At 31.8% G+C, this 20,407-nt stretch overlaps 1 protein-coding gene and 1 pseudogene across 2 annotated transcripts in view; both read left to right on the top strand.

Annotated features, from left to right (window-relative positions):
- The first annotated feature begins 4,030 nt into the window (after positions 1–4,030).
- LOC308692815 (complex I assembly factor TIMMDC1, mitochondrial-like) overlaps positions 4,031–20,407 on the top strand; it is a 41,114-nt gene continuing 24,737 nt past the window's right edge. The window contains exons 1-4 of the mRNA XM_081369220.1: positions 4,031–4,191; positions 4,415–4,503; positions 8,211–8,278; positions 8,396–8,474. Coding sequence (XP_081225346.1) covers positions 4,036–4,191; positions 4,415–4,503; positions 8,211–8,278; positions 8,396–8,474 — 392 coding nt within the window. The 5' untranslated portion in view covers positions 4,031–4,035. The remainder of the gene's footprint in view (positions 4,192–4,414; positions 4,504–8,210; positions 8,279–8,395; positions 8,475–20,407) is intronic.
- On the top strand, positions 12,354–13,613 carry LOC308692814 (putative nuclease HARBI1; annotated as a pseudogene). Its single transcript has one exon. The product of its transcript is annotated as a putative nuclease HARBI1 (transcript).

Genomic DNA, 20,407 nt, shown 5'->3' with positions numbered 1-20,407 from the left:
AGCACTTCGTGCTTGAACCCCTAATAATAAAAATCAGCACAATTACAATAGGGTTTCAGCACTTCGTGCTTGAACCCCTAAAAATCAGTACAATTACAATAGGGTTTCAGCACTTCGTGCTTGAACCCCTAAAAATCAGCACAATTACAATAGGGTTTCAGCACTTCGTGCTTGAACCCCTAATAATAATAATAATAATAATAATAAAAATCAGCACAATTACAATAGGGTTTCAGCACTTCGTGCTTGAACCCCTAATAAAAATCAGTACAATTACAATAGGGTTTCAGCACTTCGTGCTTGAACCCCTAATAAAAATCAGTACAATTACAATAGGGTTTCAGCACTTCGTGCTTGAACCCCTAAAAATCAGTACAATTACAATAGGGTTTCAGCACTACATGCTTGAACCCCTAATAATAAAAATCAGTACAATTACAATAGGGTTTCAGCATTTCATGCTTGAACCCCTAAAAATCAGGACAATTACAATAGGGTTTCAGCACTTTGTGCTTGAACCCCTAATAATAAAAATCCTTACAATTACAATAGGGTTTCAGCGCCACCTATTGTCCGAACTTCACGAAACTTGGCATGCTTCTTCACCATGTTGTGACACATCTGCTCATCGATTTTTGTGAAGTTTGGGGTTTTCCCTTAGGTTGTATAGGCTTTTGAGTGTTTTTTTGTCCCTCCCCTTTCCTAAATGACCCTGTTACAGCCAGGCAAATGCAAAAGTTCCACTTTTTTTCGATAATTATTTATCTAGAGAGTCCAGAGAATTGTGCTAGACTGGTCTGGTCTGGATTGGGCCAAAAACCAGGGACTAGTTTGCAAAAGTAGGTTTTGGACAAAATTGCCCTTATAATTTTTTTGTTATAATTTTGCTCGAATCGGGATTTGGAGATAGCCATTTTGTCCGTCTGGAGCCAGGGATCACTGAGATGCTACAGCTGAGACTCTAGGACAAAGTGTCTAGGAGTTATGGGCGATTCAGTAAATGTGGTCATAACAGCGCCACCTATGGGCCAATCGGGGCCATATTTTGATAACCTCTCCTCGATTTTTGTACTACCATTTGGCAAAGTTTCAAGGTTCCAGGTCTTACGGTTTGGGCTGCACGATGCATTTTACGGCAGAAGAAAAATAATAATAATAATCAGGACAATTACAATAGGGTTTCAGCACTTCGTGCTTTAACCCCTAATCAGTACAATTACAATAGGGTTTCAGCACTTCGTGCTTGAACCCCTAATAAAAATCAGTACAATTACAATAGGGTTTCAGCACTTCGTGCTTGAACCCCTAATAATAAAAATCAGTACAATTACAATAGGTGTTCAGCACTTCGTGCTTGAACCCCTAATTAAAGCTGCAAGCAGCATTTATCGGGGTTCAAGCAATTAAGGCCTTTAAGGCCTTAAAGCACAAAAGCATCAAAAGTTATTAAGTTTTATTTAGCAAGCATGTAACCACTGACATCATAGATGGAAAAGATCATGTTCTAGCATGATTTACCATGATACACCACATTCTAAAATGATTTACCATAGTTCATCATGATTTATCATGGTTTACCATGATTTACCTTGTTCTAGCATAGTTTACCATGATATACCATGTTCTAGCATGATATACCACGTTCTAGAATGATTTACTAGGATTCTTACATGATTTACCTTGATACACCACATTCTACTATTATTTACTATGACTTACCATGTGTCTAGCGTGATTTACCATGATTTACTACATTACTAGCAATTATGTGAAGTGTCAGTGCAAATGAAGTGATAAACACTGACAAAATATGAGTGTGTTATAATAGTTATTGTTATACAAGTGATTTTTTTAGTGTCTACTCTAAATATGAATGAATCCAAAAGCACATGTGAAAAGACTTCATTAATAAGTAGAATGGCCAGCAGAAGCCAGTAGAAGACTACTTATTGGCTCACTTTCACTTTAAACTTCATGATTTGCACCAGTTTTCTGCACTAAATCAAACCAGTCTTTCCATGTTAACTCAATAATGCATGCTTACACACACACACACACACACACACACACACGCACACACAAATATGTTTTTTGGATATGTTATTGGCTGTAAAGATTCCTCGATTATAGTCAAGTACTCGATTAAAAAAATCCTTGATTGCAATTTACCTCTCGAGTAATTGGCAAAATACTGAAAGTGGTGCCACAGACGAGAATCCAACAACCTCAGAATTACAGTCTTCTAGGACAACGCGATATTCAGGGCTCCAGACTAACTTTTTTTACTAGGAGCGCTGTAGCCCCTGACTGAAAATTTTAGGAGCACAAGCAGAAAATTTAGGGGCACACCTTAAATCAACTTGCAATGCAATTATTCAAATTTCCCCCAAAATAACTACTGACAAATTATTTAATAATAAATAGACTTAATGTACAGATATTACAATGTGCAGTTTTATTTTAAGTTCACAGGCACCAGACTAACATCTGAGGGCAGTGGCACCGCAGACACTAAGTTTTACAAAAAAATATCTGGTAGCACTGGGGCTGACAATAAAGCACTAAGCTTAGTTTAGGGTGTAGATGAAATTAACTTTAATTATTATCATTCATAATGTCTTAATATTAATTAAAAAGCAAACCGAGTGAAATAAATTATATTAGGGAGTGAAAATAGCCAATAAGCATCCTACTGTTTACAATGGTAATTTATTTATTTTATTATTTTTAATGTCACGCATTTTTCCTGACTTCCATTTCTTTCTACATACAGTACACCACGGGTCCCCTTACATTGAAATGCGCCGTCGTGTTTCTATAGTAGCCCTAAACGGACAAACGCGTTTCATCACTATGTTGTCCTTTGTGCAAGGAAGCTATCTAAAGTCAGTGAATAAAACACTGACACAATGATGAACAAGTAACAATAATATTCACAATTACATATCGTTTTACTGAATAATAAAGTAAACATGATTTCTTAATTTGTCTTTGTAAAGAAACCTCATTGCTTAACTGGCTACTCTCTGCTGTCTCAGACGACGACATTTTTTCCTGTCGGTCACCATAACTTCTGTTGGTTGCAATTCACAACCTCACCACTAGATGCTGCTAAAAACCACACACTGCACCTTTAAAAGGCTGTGAGATGGGATATATAAATATATTTATAATATTTTTATGTTCTTACATTTTCTTTGATCATTTATTGATAAACTTCATTTAAATGCTGTCTATAGGCAACATTGCGCACAATATAATAGCCTATAATATATTGATATAATAATTTCTTAATTTCACCCTTATTTTGTCATTCTTAATTAAAAATAAATATTATAGGCCTATCCATTTCTGACTATTTCAGGTCGCTATGGTCGTGCAGGTTGTTTATTAATTTAACTCATGGCCATGAGAAATAGATTTAGTTCCCTCAACATATGAAGTTGTGGCCAAGAGAAAAAATATGTAATTCTCTCAACATAGAATCTCAAGACCACAACTTTACATTGTGTGGCCACGACATAAGGATGACGTTATCTCAAAAAAATGTGTGGCCATGACTTATCACGTTTCCACGAGTTTATATGTCATGGCCATGACAAAACTAAGTGAACCGAACGTGTCCCCTCCCGGTCACCGTACTAAGTCATTTTCCATCATTTAATTTGCTGCAGATCTTAGGTGAAAATTTTATGTTTTTTCCCTCTACAAAATAGTGGATTACTCAGTAAATCCAGGGCATTTAATATTGTGGTTTTGATTTATTCATATTAAGTGTACACAACTATAGTGGTGGTGTAGTTAAGGTGAGTGTGTTTGTAATTTACTGTGAATTGTTCAAATGTTTCAAAATTGTGTCCAAAACAATGCACCTCATGTTTCAGGATGCCAAAACTGGGATTGTCTCCAGAAAACCAGAGACATATGGTTACCATATTGTGCGCAATATCAGAGACATTCTTATGGACTATATGTGGTGCATGGTGCATTTGCTTCTCTTTAATTATGTTCTGCTCTCCACACAGTGAAGGTGAGATGTACTCAGAAGAGTTAAGGAATATAGTAAAGTGTGGAATTGCTGCAGCCATATTAGGGATGGTCTATGGAGGCCTACCAGGAGCCAGACATGCTCGTGGGAGATTTATTCAGCTCAGCCAGGCTGCAATGTACCAAAACAGAGTGGATGCAGTGGTAAGACACAAGACAGGCTGAAAATGTATTCATCTGTTTGTAGTGGTTTTGTCATGTTTTGTTTATACAGATATCTGCTCTAATTTCCCATTGTTTTTTAAGGCTTGAATTGCTTTGTTTTACATTTTATATAGCTGAAAAGCACATTATTTTATGTGGTCAAAATATGCACATACTGATGGTCTATATAATTTTTTTTTTCTTTTTTTTTTTGTCTCACCAGCGCTCCGCACATAATGCAGCTATTCGTGGGTTTGTGAGCTTTGGCTTGAGGTGGAGCTGGAGGGTAGCAGCATTTGTGACCCTGTTTAAGTAAGTATAGATATATTGAGTTGTAATGTTTGTGAATCAGTTTAATTACACTTTTGAATTAACTTGTCTTACTTAATGTTAATGGTAATGTTTTTTGTTTGTTTATTATTTATGAGCACAAACATTTTTTTTTTAAGTTTTTATGTCAAATATTTTTGTCCTCTCCTACATATAATATTTAACTAAAAATAAGACATTCATATGCAAGTTTAAACACAGTTTAAAGAAAAGTCTTAATTATTATTTCAAGAGGTCTTCAATTTGGCAACAGAAAAACAAGAATCACAATATTGCTTAATGTGATTGATGGGCAGTGTTGTGCAAGTTACTTCCAAACTGTAATACATTATACATTACTTGCTACTGTTATTTAAAAGTAATTATTTACCTTACAATATTACTGTCTCAGAATTGTAATGCGTTACATTACTCCTGTATTACTTTTGAGTTACTTTCACCAAAATAACTACAGAAGTAGAACTTAACATTCTAAAATGCCTAGGGCTGTAAAGATATGTGATATGAAACCGTGACACTCAGATCCACGAACCTGTGTCACGGTGCGCGGTGTGAGGAGGCAGAATCACGACACACCCCTTCCAACTCCCAGAGTTATCCTTCCCGTCCAGATCCAAAGCTACCACATCTTTAAATTACTATTAGTATTATGTGAAATTAACATTCTAAAATACGTGCCTACACCACAAAACTAGTTGAGAATAAATTCTTTAAAATTGGGCAATTCCAGCGTTATGGACGTGACATTTGCTGTAAAAACTTGAAATATAAATTCTCAGAAAATGCATTTAATACCAATATATTGAAACGACTGTTTATATATCCATAGGCTACTCCCTTAATAAAGGAGTCCAGATATTAGAAAAATATCAGTCTACACACATGCGTTTTCTATTTAATATGAGGGAAATAGACATGCATGCATGCGTGACACAAAAATCTTTAACTTTTAGGTAGCAAAATATTTTTTAGTAATTCTGTGAATTACACTAAGCAAACCAAAAGTAATACTACCCACCGGATGAAGAAGGGTTGGCTCTCCACAGAACATAATATATTCATTTTATTTTATTTTTCGTGTTCGCATTTATGAGGAAAAAAACGATGTTACGGACGTGTCAGTTCTCCGTTATGGACGTGAGCGCTCTGAAAGCGGCTCTACAAGACTGCTTTAAAACATTCACAAAGACCTCAAACAGAAAGCACAAAGCATGTCTTTAAATTTAATTTCGTTTTGTATTAATTGTATCTTAATTTTAATCAATGTTTCATCAACCAATTGCCTGGATTTAATAAATAAGATATAGTAGACAAGAGCTCATCAGGACACGGAGGCGCCGACACGTGAACTGAAGCGCGTCTCATAAATGAACCGAAACTCAGTGCCTACTTGCCTCACTGTCAGACATGTCTATTTTTAAACAGAACAATTCAAAACGAAAGAAAACAGACTGCTCTCTGGTTAGAAAGAAAACACAGAACAAACGCGCATGCGTCCATCCCGCGAATGAGTCTTCTTCTACCATATTCTCCCATTAACCGCTTTTCCACTGGCCAACGCGAGCACAGAGAACGAAATCATGCCTCGCGGCACTCCTGTAAAACCTGCCCTAAACACGCTTTTACTGGACTATGTCACACAATACAAAGGTACACCAGCAAGAGGGAGATCAATGAAATAAATCGCCATACAAATATATCAGAAGTCGTTCATTTAGTCGTTATTTACAAACTTGGACACCACACACGGCTATTGACCAGGGGTGCAAACATCGCGCTTTTCTGCGCCTCCCGCTTTTTTCACGTCAGTTTGGGTGACTTGTGTGAATCGTGCAGATCCGAAGAGTTTTTTTTTAGGGGGGGGGGGGGGTTGAGAGGGTCTGATTATAATTTAAACAACAGTAATTCTGGATTGCGTCCACCAACAAGTAAATAGGAAATAAGCGAATCAGAACACTGCGCGCCAAACCAGCAGTATGTGCGCAAGCGTGAACCACTAGTGTTTCTGTCTCACTCTGGATCTGCCACTGCATCACATTTCTCTCTGCGTGGCGTGGAGTGTCCGTTTTTATGTCGGCTCTCATGTTAACTGGTTAGAGCTTGTGTTAGAGCACAATGCCTGCGTGACACACACACTTCTCGAGCCGCGCCGAAACCGCGTGCTAGAAATAGAACCGCAACCACTGCCTATTTTTCACGCGACACGCAAGAGTGTTGGAAGTTTTCAGACAAAATAGAAGGCGCAAATACATATTAATAAATTACATTTTGATGCTGGAAAGTCTCTCGGTTTTGACAAATGCATATATAATTGTAATTTAAAAAATAGACCTAATTATCGATTTTCAAATATTGCCCCGTCAATAGGCCTACAGAACGAAATATTCTGTAGCCTATTTTGCCGTCAATACTGCCGACTTTGTCTTTGCTGTATCAGGCTATATATATTATGTTTAACATCCAAGTGTAGATGGTCTGTCGGCGCACAGAGCCACGCAGTCGCAGACAGCACGTGAAGTTCGTGAACACCGAATTCCCTTTTCTTTCTTATCTATTTGTGTTTGAACAGACATGTGCACGAAAAAATAAGCCAGTGTCCGTCTCAACGAGTTTCCCTGTAAACGCAGTCAAAATAAAACGGACGCGTGTCATTACCGGTATTAGATACGCGCATTCGTCTTAAAGGGACAGCACCCAATATACCTGCAGCTGTTTGTGTCACCAAAGTTCATCAAAGTTTAGTCAAAAGATAAACTGTATTAATACTTAATACAGTTAATTTACCTGAAAAACATAAAGCACCGCTTTATTTCTCGTGTATTTGTGTTTTATTGTATTTATATTTGTATTTTGTTTATTAGTTTCTATGCAGATGCACTAGGCGGCTTTTAGCGGCTTAAGTTCAGCTTTAGGAGGGGAAGAAATAGTCCAGGATAAGAAGACTGAGAGAAAATAAATATAAAGATGAGGAGAGAGCAGGTAGCCTATTGATAAATAATCTAATGACAAGGTTTTAAAGATAGCCTATTTCTTATAATTTTTTGGCCTTCAAAAGTCCTAAATTGCTTATATGTAGATCAGAGAAATCCAAATTTTCTCGGGGGAGCATGCCCCCGAACCCCCCTAACTACGGGAGTCTTGAGTCTGGTTGTCCAGGGCACAGGAAATTGTTAATCCGGCCCTGGGTGAAGGCGGTGAGAGTAAGGCAAGAGAGTACCGGCACCTTTTTACCCCCACTTCAAGCACTGACTAGGCCTACCCTACACAATTACCCCAATCATCCCAGAATTACAAAAATTACAAAAATCATTACAAAAAGAGCTATTCCAATCATCAGGTGAAATTGTTTTCAGGAAGTAGCAGTAAAGCAAGAAGAAGAAGTGCAAGATATTACTGAAAATTGATTAGTAATGCCTTACACTACTGCGTTACACTACTAAGTTACTGTAATACATTACTTTTGTAACGCATTACTCCCAACACTGTTGATGGACTATGATCTTATTAAATGTGAGCCCTGCATGTTTAGGATGTTGCCATAGACATTGCCCTACCTCACCCGTGCAGGTCTTAAAAAGCCTTGAATTTGATTTTAAAAACCATGGATATATCCTGCTGTCAGTTTCACCAATTATGAAAAACACATGCTATTCAAATGTATATAATTATTATTATTATTTTTTACACAGCACTGTAAATACTGGCTTGACAGTGTATAGAGACAAAGATGCTCTGAGCCATTTTACTGTTGCAGGTGGTAAGTTCATAAACTTATTTGTTGATTGTTTAGTAGGGTTTTTTTTATGTAGATTTTCATAGAATTTTTGCTTTATACTAAGATGACAACAATGAATGACAATGTTTATGTGTTTAGCTGCAACAGGAGGATTGTTCCGGCTGAATCTGGGACTTAGAGGGCTGCTGGCTGGTACAGCCATAGGAGCTGTGATGGGGTGAGTAGAACACTGAGAGAAAGAGATAGATATTCTGTGTGTGTATTCTGGTTTTGCCGATAGACAATAGTATCGTCTATAGTCAGAGATATCGCAAATGGCGATATTATCAAGATGATAATTGGCTTTTTTTCCCATTAATGTAGGCTATTAAATTACTATACGGCTAGTGTTATTATTATTAATATTAGGACTTACAATTCATTTGCCTTCCCTAATTTCATAACGACATCACATTTGTGACATCACCGACACGTGCGTATGAGGATTAAGTTCTCCTCGATGAAAATGTTTTTAAAACTGACTATAAAACTACATCCCACATCAAAATTAAATTTGCAAGGTGATGTATCCACAAATTGTCAAGAGTGCTTGTTATAAAAGAGACGCATCATACAGTTGTGACCGAGTGTTTGTGCAGTGTTCGATTAAACACTCAGCAATAAGAAAACAATAAACGATAACCGTCTGAACTCTGATCCACTTTAAGTGCAACACGTGTGTACTAGCCCAAAAACCCACGACACTCCAGTAAAAAAGTGCGCATGACCCATGCCTATCTATGTCTATCTATGGCTATCTACGAGTGCCAGTACATCCAGAATGAATACATCATAACAGAATCAAACATAGCCTGTTACACAGTTGTTGTTTGTCAAGATGAATAGGCTATAGCATCGTTGTTCGTCAGCATTTTGTTTTGTTTCCATAGCACATTAACAAAACATTTAATGACACTAAAAACAATGCATTTACAAATTAATAACAATATCACTAAAATTATATTGTCCTAATAAAAGTCTTTAGGTCCGAACACAGCACAAAGCAGTCATCTGTGAAAATCAAAAGCATTATTGAGCCTTGTTTATTATTGTTTTATATTTCAAAATGTATTAAATTGACACACACACACTCCCTCAACCCCCAGTTGTTGGTAGTTGGTCCACCGCGGTGGTAAAAAACTCTTTCTTGACGCAAGATATTATTCTCATCTCGTACAGAAATAGAATAAAAATGCTACATCTGTAACGGCATGAGAGGATAATGTGTCAGTAAATTTCCCGCTGACATGTAGAAATAATCTCCCGTTTTTAATGCGTTGTTTAACATCACAACAGACATAATAAATGGAATACTTTGAGTCAGATACACAAATAATTATGCTATGTTTTTACCTCACTAGTCAAGTCAAGTCACCTTCAGTTATATAGCGTTTTTTACAATATGGATTGTTTCAAAGCAGCTTTACAGTGATAATAGGAAACTAGATGGCTTGAAAAAGCCTAGCCAGAAAGTTTGAAAAAGTTTTAAACTGTTCTAGCATGGTTTAACATGATTTACCATGTTTCTAGTAAAGAAATATTAGGAAGAAAGAAATAAAGATATTTGAAAGAAAGAGAAAGAAAGAAAGAAAAAAAAGATTGGATAGAAAGAAAGTTTAGTTAGAAAGAAAGAAATATTAGTTTGAAAAATGAAAGAAATATTAGTTAGAAAGAAAGATTAGATTGAAAAAAGAAAGAAAGATTAGTTAGTTAGTTAGTTAGAAAGAAAGATTAGTTTGAAAGAAAGATTAGTTAGAAAGAAAGAGAAAGAAAGAAAGAAAGAAAGAAAGAAAGTTAGAAAGAAAGAAAGAAAGAAAAAGAAAGAGAGAGAGAGATTGGTTAGAAAGAAAGAAAGATTAGTTAAAAAGAAAAAAGAAAGATTAGTTAGTCAGAAAGAAAGATTAGTTTGAAAAAAGAATGAAAAAGATTAGTTTGAAGAAGAAAGATAGTTAGGTATAAAGAGATTAGTTTGAAAAAAGAATGAAAGAAAGATTAGTTAGAAAGAAAGATTAGTTAGAAAGAAAGATTAGTTAGTTAGAAAGAAAGGATTAGTTTGAAAAAAGAAAGATTAGTTAGAAAGAAAGATAGAAATATTAGTTAAAGAAAGAATAGTTAGAAAGAAAGATTAGTTAGAAAGAAAGAAAGAGAAAGAAAGAAAGAAAGAAAGAAAGAAAGTAGGAGAAAGAAAGAAAGAAAGAGAAAGATAGATTGGTTAGAAAGAAAGAAAGATTAGTTAAAAAGAAAAAAGAAAGATTAGTTAGTTAGAAAGATAAGTTTGGAAAAAAGAATGAAAGAAAGACTAGTTTGAAGAAGAAAGAAAGATAGAAAGAAAGATTAGTTTGAAAAAAGAATGAAAGAGATTAGTTAGTTAGAAAGAAAGAGATTAGTTTGAAAAAAGAAAGATTAGTTAGAAATAAAGATTAGTTTGTAAAAAAGAAAGATTAGTTGGAAAGAAAGAAAGAGAAATATTAGTTAAAAAAGAAAGAATAGTTAGAAAGAAAGAAAGAAAGAAAGAAAGAAAGAAAGAAAGAAAGAAAGAAAGAGAAAGAAAGAAAGAAATATAGATCGGTTAGAAAGAAAGAACGATTAGTTAAAAAAAGAAAGAAAGATTAGTTAGAAAGAAAGAAAAAAGAAAGATTAGTTAGAAAGAAAGATATATTAGAAAGAAAGAAAGATTAGTTAGAAAAAAAGATCAGTTTGAAAAAAGGAAGATTAGTTGGTTAGAAAGAAAGAAAGACTAGTTTGAAAAAAGAAAAAGATTAGTTATAAAAAAAGAAAGAAAGAAAAAAGAAAGAAATATTAGTTAGAAAGAAAGAAATATTAGTTTGAAAGAAAGATAGATTGGTTAGAAAGAAAGAAAGATTAGTTAGAAAGAAAGAGATTAGTTAGAAAGAAAGATAGAAATATTAGTTAAAAAGAAAGCATAGTTAGAAAGAAAGATTAGTTAGAAAAAAGAGATAGATAGATAGATAGATAGATAGATAGATAGATAGATAGATAGATAGATAGATATATTGGTTAGAAAGAAAGAAAGATTAGTTAAAAAGAAAAAAGAAAGATTAGTTAGAAAGAAAGATTAGTTTGGAAAAAAGAATGTAAGAAAGATTAGTTTGAAGAAGAAAGAAAGATAGTTAAAAAGAAAGATTAGTTTGAAAAAAGAATGAAAGAAAGATTAGTTAGAAAGAAAGATTAGTTAGAAAGAGAAATATTAGTTAAAAAAGAAAGAATAGTTAGAAAGAAAGATTAGTTAGAAAGAAAGATAGATAGATAGATAGATAGATAGATAGATAGATAGATAGATAGATAGATAGATAGATAGATATAGTGGTTAGAAAGAAAGAAAGATTAGTTAAAAAGAAAAAGAAAGATTAGTTAGAAAGAGATTAGTTTGGAAAAAAGAATGAAAGAAAGATTAGTTTCAAGAAGAAAGAAAGATAGTTAGAAAGAAAGATTAGTTTGAAAAAATTAAAGAAAGATTAGTTAGAAAGAAAGAAAGATTAGTTTGAAAAAAGTAAGATTAGTTAGAAATAAAGATTAGTTTGTAAAAAAGAAAGATTAGTTGGAAAGAAAGACAGAAATATTAGTTAAAAAAGAAAGAATAGTAAGATAGATAGATAGATAGATAGATAGATAGATAGATAGATAGATAGATAGATAGATAGATAGATAGATAGATAGATAGATAGATAGAAAGAAAGATTAGTTAAAAAGAAAAAAAGATTATTTAGAAAGAAAGATTAGTTTGGAAAAAAGAATGAAAGAAAGATTAGTTTGAAGAAGAAAGAAAGATAGTTAGAAAGAAAGATTAGTTTGAAAAAAGAATGAAAGAAAGATTAGTTAGAAAGATAGAAATATTAGTTAAAAAAGAAAGAATAGTTAGAAAGAAAGAATAGTTAGAAAGAAAGATTAGTTAGAAAGAAGCAGATAGATAGATAGATAGATAGATAGATAGATAGATTTAGGCCTGGTTTCACAGACATGGCTTAAGCCTAGTCCCAGACTAAACTGCCCACTTGAGCTGTCTTAACTCAAAGCGACTTGCACAGATATATATTAAAATAGTCAAAGATTTAGCCTGTTCTGGATTAAACAAAGCCGATTGCAAGAGGAAGGATTATAGCTAGTCTATGACTAAATTGAATCTTAAATTAATCCTTCAAAGAGGCAGGTTTAACTCCTGCTTAGTACTGTTTGTGAGGGAGCATGGAATATTTGGAATATCTAAATGAAAACCAGAGGCCAGCCAGAGTACTTGTGGATAGGAGTGATCCATTACATTACTTTGATGACACAGCTTTTCAAGACCGCTTTCGTATGTCCAAGGAAAATGCAGTGGAGATAATATCTTTGCTTGAGCCTAGACTTTCCTGTCTGTCTCTGAGAGGAAGGCCTTTACCCATTTCTCTCCAAGTTCTGCTCACACTGAGGTTTTTTGCGTCCGGGACCTTTCACCGTCAAACTGGTGATTTGTGTGGTGCCAGTGAAGCAACTGTGTGTAGAATAGGTCACAAAGTCAGCAGAGCCATTTGTGAACTGAGGAGTCTTTACATAAAGTTTCCTGATGCTGCTGACCAAGCCAAATATAAAGTGCAATTCTATGAATATGGGCACTTCCCAGGTGTCATTGGCTGTATAGATGGATGTCATGTTCCTGTCAAGTGTCCATCAACCCCTGATGCTGAGGAGTACAGGAACCGTAAGAACTGGTTTTCTATCAACGTTCAGGGTGTATGCACACCTAATTTAGAGTTTTCAAACATTGTTGCGCGCTGGAAAGGTTCAACTCACGATTCAAGGATTTTTGTCAACTCTTCATTATGTGTTCAGTTTCAGAGTGGACAGTATAGTGGACTTCTACTTGGTGACAGTGGATATGGTCAGAGTAACTTTTTATTCACTCCATACATAAATCCCACAACAGCTGAGCAGCAAAGATACAACAGAGCTCATATCCGAACAAGAGGCATGGTTGAACGCATGTTTGGAATATGGAAAAATCGATTCCAGTGTTTACGTAATACACTTCGCTTCAGGCCAAGGAGATGCTGCAAGGTCATCATTGCTACAGCGGTGCTGCCTGAAGCAGCGCTGCTGTCCTGATCCTCCAATGGAAGATGACGATGAAGCAGATGTGCCCATGACTGAGGCAGCCAGTGACCAACGAGGACTTGCACACAGAGTTGCTTTCACATTGCAGCACTTCAGCTAGATGAGATGTATTTCAATATGGAATGTATTCATTATGCCTTATTTTGCCTTGATAATTTTTGTTCTGTAGAAAATTAAAATAGTGTGCAGCAAAATTAAAAAAAAATTACTAAACCAATACTGGTTGAAAATGTAGTTTGTGGTTGTTTAAATACACTCAGTCATGAATATCTAAATGACAAAAGGTTTATTTTTGTTTTTATTGTTTATACATCATATTGTTCACCATGGCTGGTAATCACAATTGCCTCCTTACTGTATCGTTTTTGGATCATACCTCTTTCTTCCAGCTTCATATCCAATTCAACCTGTAGAATTCTCATTTTCTTTTCATGTTCTTCCTTCAGATATTTCATTTTTTCCTCATGAAATTCTCTGGCTAACTTTTCATGGATGGTCATCTTGCTTGTTCTCTGCTGAAAGGTGGTGGCAGCATCTTTTCTCAGGGATGCAGGAGCAGATGTGGAAGGCACACACTCACTGTGCTCTGGCTTTTCCAACCCGTTCAGATTCTTTTCTTCTGTGGGGAAAAACAGAGGCACAAATAAATTCACATGATCCTTACAATGAAAGAAGAATAAAAATTGACAGAGTGGAATATATGTACCAAAGGAAGAAATCAATTTCTTTCTAACATACCATTTGTGCTCAGATCTTCATCTGAACTGTTCAAGTGATCATCATCTGGTATACCATCCAGAGGTTGCTGTTGCTGTATTATTCCAGACAGCAAGTCACTCAATTCATCAGTTTTGTCTTTATTTGGTGGTCCACCACCAGTAGTAAATCGCTGTCTTCTGATCTCTGCATTCTGTCGTTTTAAAGCCAGTTTAAGGTTCTTCCACAGAGTCTATACAGGCAAAAATCATTCATTATAAATTGTCCCAAAAATATGAATATGAGAAATGAGCAATGATAATAATGAAGAAATCTCACCTGAAGTTGTTGTATTGTTCTTGTGGTTGCATTTTCATTTGCATTAAATTCATTGCAAATTGCATTCCAAGCACTCTTTTTCTTTTGCTCACTAGCAGTAGTGTGGATTTTACTTTCAATAACTGGATGGTTGGTCAAAATTTGTTTCAGTAGTGTTTTTTCATACTCACTGAAGTTTTTGGAACGAATTCTTTTTGCATCTGCCATTGCTTTGTGTCAAAATGTACACCGATAATAATGTTTTCTGGTCCATTCCAGGTTTTTATGAGCACCATCAGCCCAACGGCATGTGCTTATACTCAACTTAATCAGGCCTATCCCAGGTGTTTTCATTTAAGCTTACTTAATTTACTCCAGGACTCTGTGTCTCAGACTAACTAAGCTTATTTTAAGCCACGTTCATGAAAGGTACTTAAATGCCCCAGTTTAACTAGTACACATTAAGGCCTACTCCTGGCTTATGCTAAGCCATGTCTGTGAAACCGGCCTTAGTGGTTAGAAAGAAAGAAAGATTAGTTAAAAAGAAAAAAGAAAGATTAGTTAGAAAGAGATTAGTTTGGAAAAAAGAATGAAAGAAAGATTAGTTTCAAGAAAGAAAGAAATATAGTTAGAAAGAAAGATTAGTTTGAAAAAAGAAAGAAAGAAAGATTAGTTAGAAAGAAAGAAAGAAAGATTAGTTTGAAAAAAGAAAGATTAGTTAGAAATAAAGATTAGTTTGTAAAAAAGAAATTAGTTGGAAAGAAAGACAGAAATATTAGTTAAAGAGAGAATAGATAGATAGATAGATAGATAGATAGATAGATAGATAGATAGATAGATAGATAGATAGATAGATAGATAGATAGATAGTGGTAAGAAAGAAAGATTAGTTAAAAAGAAAAAAGAAAGATTAGTTAGAAAGAGATTAGTTTGGAAAAAGAATGAAAGAAAAATTAGTTTAAAGAAGAAAGAAAGATAGTTAGAAAGAAAGATTAGTTTGAAAAATGAAAGAAAGATTAGTTAGAAAGAAAGAAAGATTAGTTAGAAAGAAAGAAAGATTAGTTTGAAAAAAGAAAGATTAGTTAGAAATAAAGATTAGTTTGTAAAAAAGAAAGATTAGTTGGAAAGAAAGACAGAAATATTAGTTAAAAAAAGAAAATAGTTAGAAAGAAAGAAAAGAAAGAAAGAAAGAAATATAGATCGGTTAGAAAGAAAGAACGATTAGTTAAAAAAGAAAGAAAGATTAGTTAGAAAGAAAGAAAAAAGAAAGATATATTAGAAAGAAAGATTAGTTAGAAAGAAAGATATATTAGAAAGACTAGTTTGAAAAAAGAAAAAGATTAGTTATAAAAAAGAAAGAAAGAAAAAAGAAAGAAATATTAGTTAGAAAGAAAGAAATATTAGTTTGAAAGAAAGATAGATTGGTAAGAAAGAAAGAAAGATTAGTTTGAAAGAAAGATTAGTTTGAAAAAAGAAAGAGACTAGTTTGAAAAAAGAAAGAAAGATTAGTTTGAAAAAAGAAAGAAATATTAGAAAGAAAGAAATATTAGTTTGAAAGAGTGAAAGATAGATTGGTTAGAAAGAAAGAAAGAAAGAAAGAAAGAAAGAAAGAAAGAAAGAAAGAAAGAAAGAAATTAGTTAAAGAAATATTATTTTAAAAAAGAAAGAAAGATTAGTTAGAAAGAAAGAAAGAAAGAAAGAAAGAAAGAAAGAAAGAAACAATAAACCAAATATTAGTTAGAAAGAATGAAAGATTAGTTTGAAAGAAAGATTAGTTAGTTAGAAAGAAAGAAAGATTAGTTTGAAAAAGAAAGATTAGTTAGAAAGAAAGAAAGATTAGTTTGAAAAAAGAAAGAGAAAGAAAGATTAGTTAGAAAAAGAAAAGTTAAAAAGAAAGAAAAGTAAAAAAGAGAATAGTTAGAAAGAAAGAAAAGTAAAAGAAAGAAAGAGAAGTTAAAGAGAAAGAAAGATTAGTTAGAAAGAAAGAAAAGTTAAAAAGAAAGAAAAGTAAAAAAGAGAATAGTTAGAAAAAGAAAAGTAAAAGAAAGAAAGAAAGAGAAGTTAAAAAGAGAAAGAAAAGTAAAAAAGAAAGATTAGTTAGAAAGAAAGAAAGAAAGAAAGAAAGAAAGAAAGAGAAAGAAAGAAAGAAAAACAATGAACCAAATATTAGAAAGAATGAAAGATTAGTTTGAAAGAAAGATTAGTTAGTTAGTTAGAAAGAAAGAAAGATTAGTTTGAAAAAGAAAGATTAGTTAGAAAGAAAGAAAGAAAGATTAGTTTGAAAAAAGAAAGAGAAAGAAAGATTAGTTAGAAAAAGAAAAGTTAAAAAGAAAGAAAAGTAAAAAAGAGAATAGGTAGAAAGAAAGAAAAGTAAAAGAAAGAAAGAGAAGTTAAAGAGAAAGAAAGATTAGTTAGAAAGAAAGAAAAGTTAAAAAGAAAGAAAAGTAAAAAAGAGAATAGTTAGAAAGAAAGAAAAGTAAAAGAAAGAAAGAAAGAGAAGTTAAAAAGAGAAAGAAAAGTAAAAAAGAAAGATTAGTTAGAAAGAAAGAAAGAAAGAAAGAAAGATTAGTTAGAAAGAGAGAAAAAGATTGGTTAGAAAGAAAGAAATATTAGTTAGAAATAAATAAATAAAGATTTGTTAGTTAGAAAGAAAGAGATTAGTTTGAGGAAAGAAAGAAAGATTAGTTTGAAATAAGAAAGAAATATTAGTTAGAAAAAGAAAAAGATTAGTTTGTTAGAAAGAAAGAAAGATTAGTTAGTTAGAAAGAAAGAAAGATTAGTTAGTTAGAAAGAAAGAAAGATTAGTTAGTTAGAAAGAAAGAAAGATTAGTTAGAAAGAAAGAGAAAAAGATAGATTGGTTAGAAAGAAAGATTAGTTAGAAAGAAAGAGAGAAAGATAGATTGGTTAGAAAGAAAGAAAGAAAGAAAGAAAGAAAGAAAGAGATTAGTTAGAAAGAAAGAAAGAAAGAGATTAGTTAGAAAGAAAGAAAGAAAGATTAGTTTGAAGAAAGATTAGTTTGAAAAAAGAATGAAAGATTAGTTAGTTAGAAAGAAAGAAAGATTAGTTTGAAAAAAGAATGAAAGAAAGATTAGTTAGAAAGAAAGAAAGAAAGAAAGAAAGAAAGAAAGAAACAATGAACCAAAGATTAGTTAGAAAGAATGAAAGATTAGTTTGAAAGAAAGATTTGTTAGTTAGAAAGAAAGATTAGTTTGAAAAAAGAAAGATTAGTTAGAAAGAAAGAAAAGTTAAAAAGAAAGAATTAAAAAAGAGAATAGTTAGAAAGAAAGAAAAGTAAAAGAAAGAAAGAGAAGTTAAAGAGAAAGAAAGATTAGTTAGAAAGAAAGAAAAGTAAAAAAGTAAGAAAAGTAAAAAAGAGAATAGTTAGAAAGAAAGAAAAGTAAAAGAAAGAAAGAGAAGTTAAAAAGAAATAAAGAAGAGTAAAAAAGAAATATTAGTTAGAAAGAAAGAAAGAAAGATTAGTTAGAAAGAGAGAAAAAGATAGATTGTTAGAAAGAAAGAAAGATTAGTTAGAAATAAAAAAATAAAGATTAGTTAGTTAGAAAGAAAGAAAGATTAGTTTGAAGAAAGGAAGATTAGTTTGAAAAAAGAAAGACAGGTTAGTTAGAAATAAAGATTAGTTTGTAAAAAAAGAAAGATTAGTTGGAAAGAAAGACAAATATTAGTTAAAAAAGAAAATAGTTAGAAAGAAAGAAAGAAAAGAAAGAAAGAAATATAGATCGGTTAGAAAGAAAGAACGATTAGTTAGAAAGAAAGAAAAAAGATATATTAGAAAGAAAGACTAGTTTGAAAAAAGAAAGATTAGTTATAAAAAAGAAAGAAAGAAAAAAGAAAGAAAGAAATATTAGTTAGAAAGAAAGAAATATTAGTTTGAAAGAAAGATAGATTGGTAAGAAAGAAAGAAAGAAAGAAAGATTAGTTAGAAAGAAAGATTAGTTTGAAAAAAGAAAGAAAGACTAGTTTGAAAAAAGAAAGAAAGATTAGTTTGAAAAAAGAAAGAAATATTAGAAAGAAAGAAATATTAGTTTGAAAGAGTGAAAGATAGATTGGTTAGAAAGAAAGAAAGAAAGATTAGTTCAAGAAATATTATTTTTAAAAAAGAAAGAAAGATTAGTTAGAAAGAAAGAAACAATGAACCAAATATTAGTTAGAATGAAAGATTAGTTTGAAAGAAAGATTAGTTAGTAAGAAAGAAAGATTAGTTTGAAAAAAGAAAGATTAGTTAGAAAGAAAGAAAGATTAGTTTGAAAAAAGAAAGAGAAAGAAAGATTAGTTAGAAAAAGAAAAGTTAAAAAAAAGAAAAGTAAAAAAGAGAATAGTTAGAAAGAAAGAAAAGTAAAAGAAAGTTAAAGAGAAAGAAAGATTAGTTAGAAAGAAAGAAAAGTTAAAAAGAAAGAAAAGTAAAAAAGAATAGTTAGAAAGAAAGAAAAGTAAAAGAAAGAAAGAGAAGTTAAAAAGAGAAAGAAAAGTAAAAGAAAGAAAGAAGTTAAAAAGAGAAAAAAAAGTAAAAAAGAAAGATTAGTTAGAAAGAAAGAAAGAAAGAAAGATTAGTTAGAGAGAAAAAGATTGGTTAGAAAGAAAGAAAGATTAGTTAGAAATAAATAAATAAAGATTTGTTAGTTAGAAAGAAAGAGATTAGTTTGAAGAAAGAAAGAAAGATTAGTTAGAAAAAGAAAAAGATTAGTTAGTTAGAAAGAAAGAAAGATTAGTTAGTTAGAAAGAAAGAAAGATTAGTTAGTTAGAAAGAAAGAAAGAAAGAAAGAAAGAAAGAAAGAAAGAAAGAAAGAAAGAAAGAAAGAAAGAAAGATTAGTTAGAAAGAAAGAGAAAAAGATAGATTGGTTAAAAAGAAAGATTAGTTAGAAAGAAAGAGAAAGATAGATTGGAAAGAAAGAAAGAAAGAAAGAAAGAAAGAAAGAAAGAAAGAAAGAAAGAAAGAAAGAAAGATTAGTTAGAAAGAAAGAAAGAAAGAAAGAAAGATTAGTTAGAAAGAAAGAAAGAAAGATTAGTTAGAAAGAAAGAAAGAAATATTATTTTAAAAAAAGAAAGAAAGATTAGTTAGAAAGAAAGAAAGAAAGAAAGAAAGAAAGAAAGAAAGAAAGAAAGAAACAATGAACCAAATATTAGTTAGAAAGAATGTAAGATTAGTTTGAAAGAAAGATTAGTTAGAAAGAAAGAAAGATTAGTCTGAAAAAAGAAAGATTAGTTAGAAAGAAAGAAAGAAAGATTAGTTTAAAAAAAGAAAGAGAAAGAAAGATTAGTTAGAAAAAGAAAAGTTAGAAAGAAAGAAAAGTAAAAAGAAAGAGACGTTAAAGAGAAAGAAAGATTAGTTAGAAAGAAAGAAAAGTTAAAAAGAAAGAAAAGTTAAAAAGAAAGAAAAGTAAAAAAGAGAATAGTTAGAAAGAAAGAAAAGTAAAAGAAAGAAAGAGAAGTTAAAAGAGAAAGAAAAGTAAAAGAAAGAAAGAGAAGTTAAAAGAGAAAGAAAAGTAAAAAAGAGAGATTAGTTAGAAAGAAAGAAAGAAAGATTAGTTAGAAAGAGAGAAAAAGATAGATTGGTTAGAAAGAAAGATTAGTTAGAAATAAATAAATAAAGATTTGTTAGTTAGAAAGAAATAAAGATTAGTTAGTTAGAAAGAAAGAAAGATTAGTTAGTTAGAAAGAAAGAAAGATTAGTTAGAAAGAAAGAGAAAAAGATAGATTGGTTAGAAAGAAAGATTAGTTAGAAAGAAAGAGAGAAAGATAGATTGGTTAGAAAGAAAGAAAGAAAGAGATTAGTTAGAAAGAAAGAAAGAAAGGTAAAAAAAGAAAGATTAGTTAGAAAGAAAGAAAGAAAGATTAGTTAGAAAGAGAGAAAAAGATAGATTGGTTAGAAAGAAAGAAAGAAAGAAAGGTAAAAAAAGAAAGATTAGTTAGAAAGAAAGAAAGAAAGATTAGTTAGAAAGAGAGAAAAAGATAGATTGGTTAGAAAGAA

Source organism: Scardinius erythrophthalmus (assembly GCF_964197995.2).
Source record: "Scardinius erythrophthalmus genome assembly, chromosome: 6".
Lineage (NCBI taxonomy): Eukaryota > Metazoa > Chordata > Actinopteri > Cypriniformes > Leuciscidae > Scardinius > Scardinius erythrophthalmus.
This window is presented reverse-complemented; position numbering and strand designations above follow the sequence as displayed.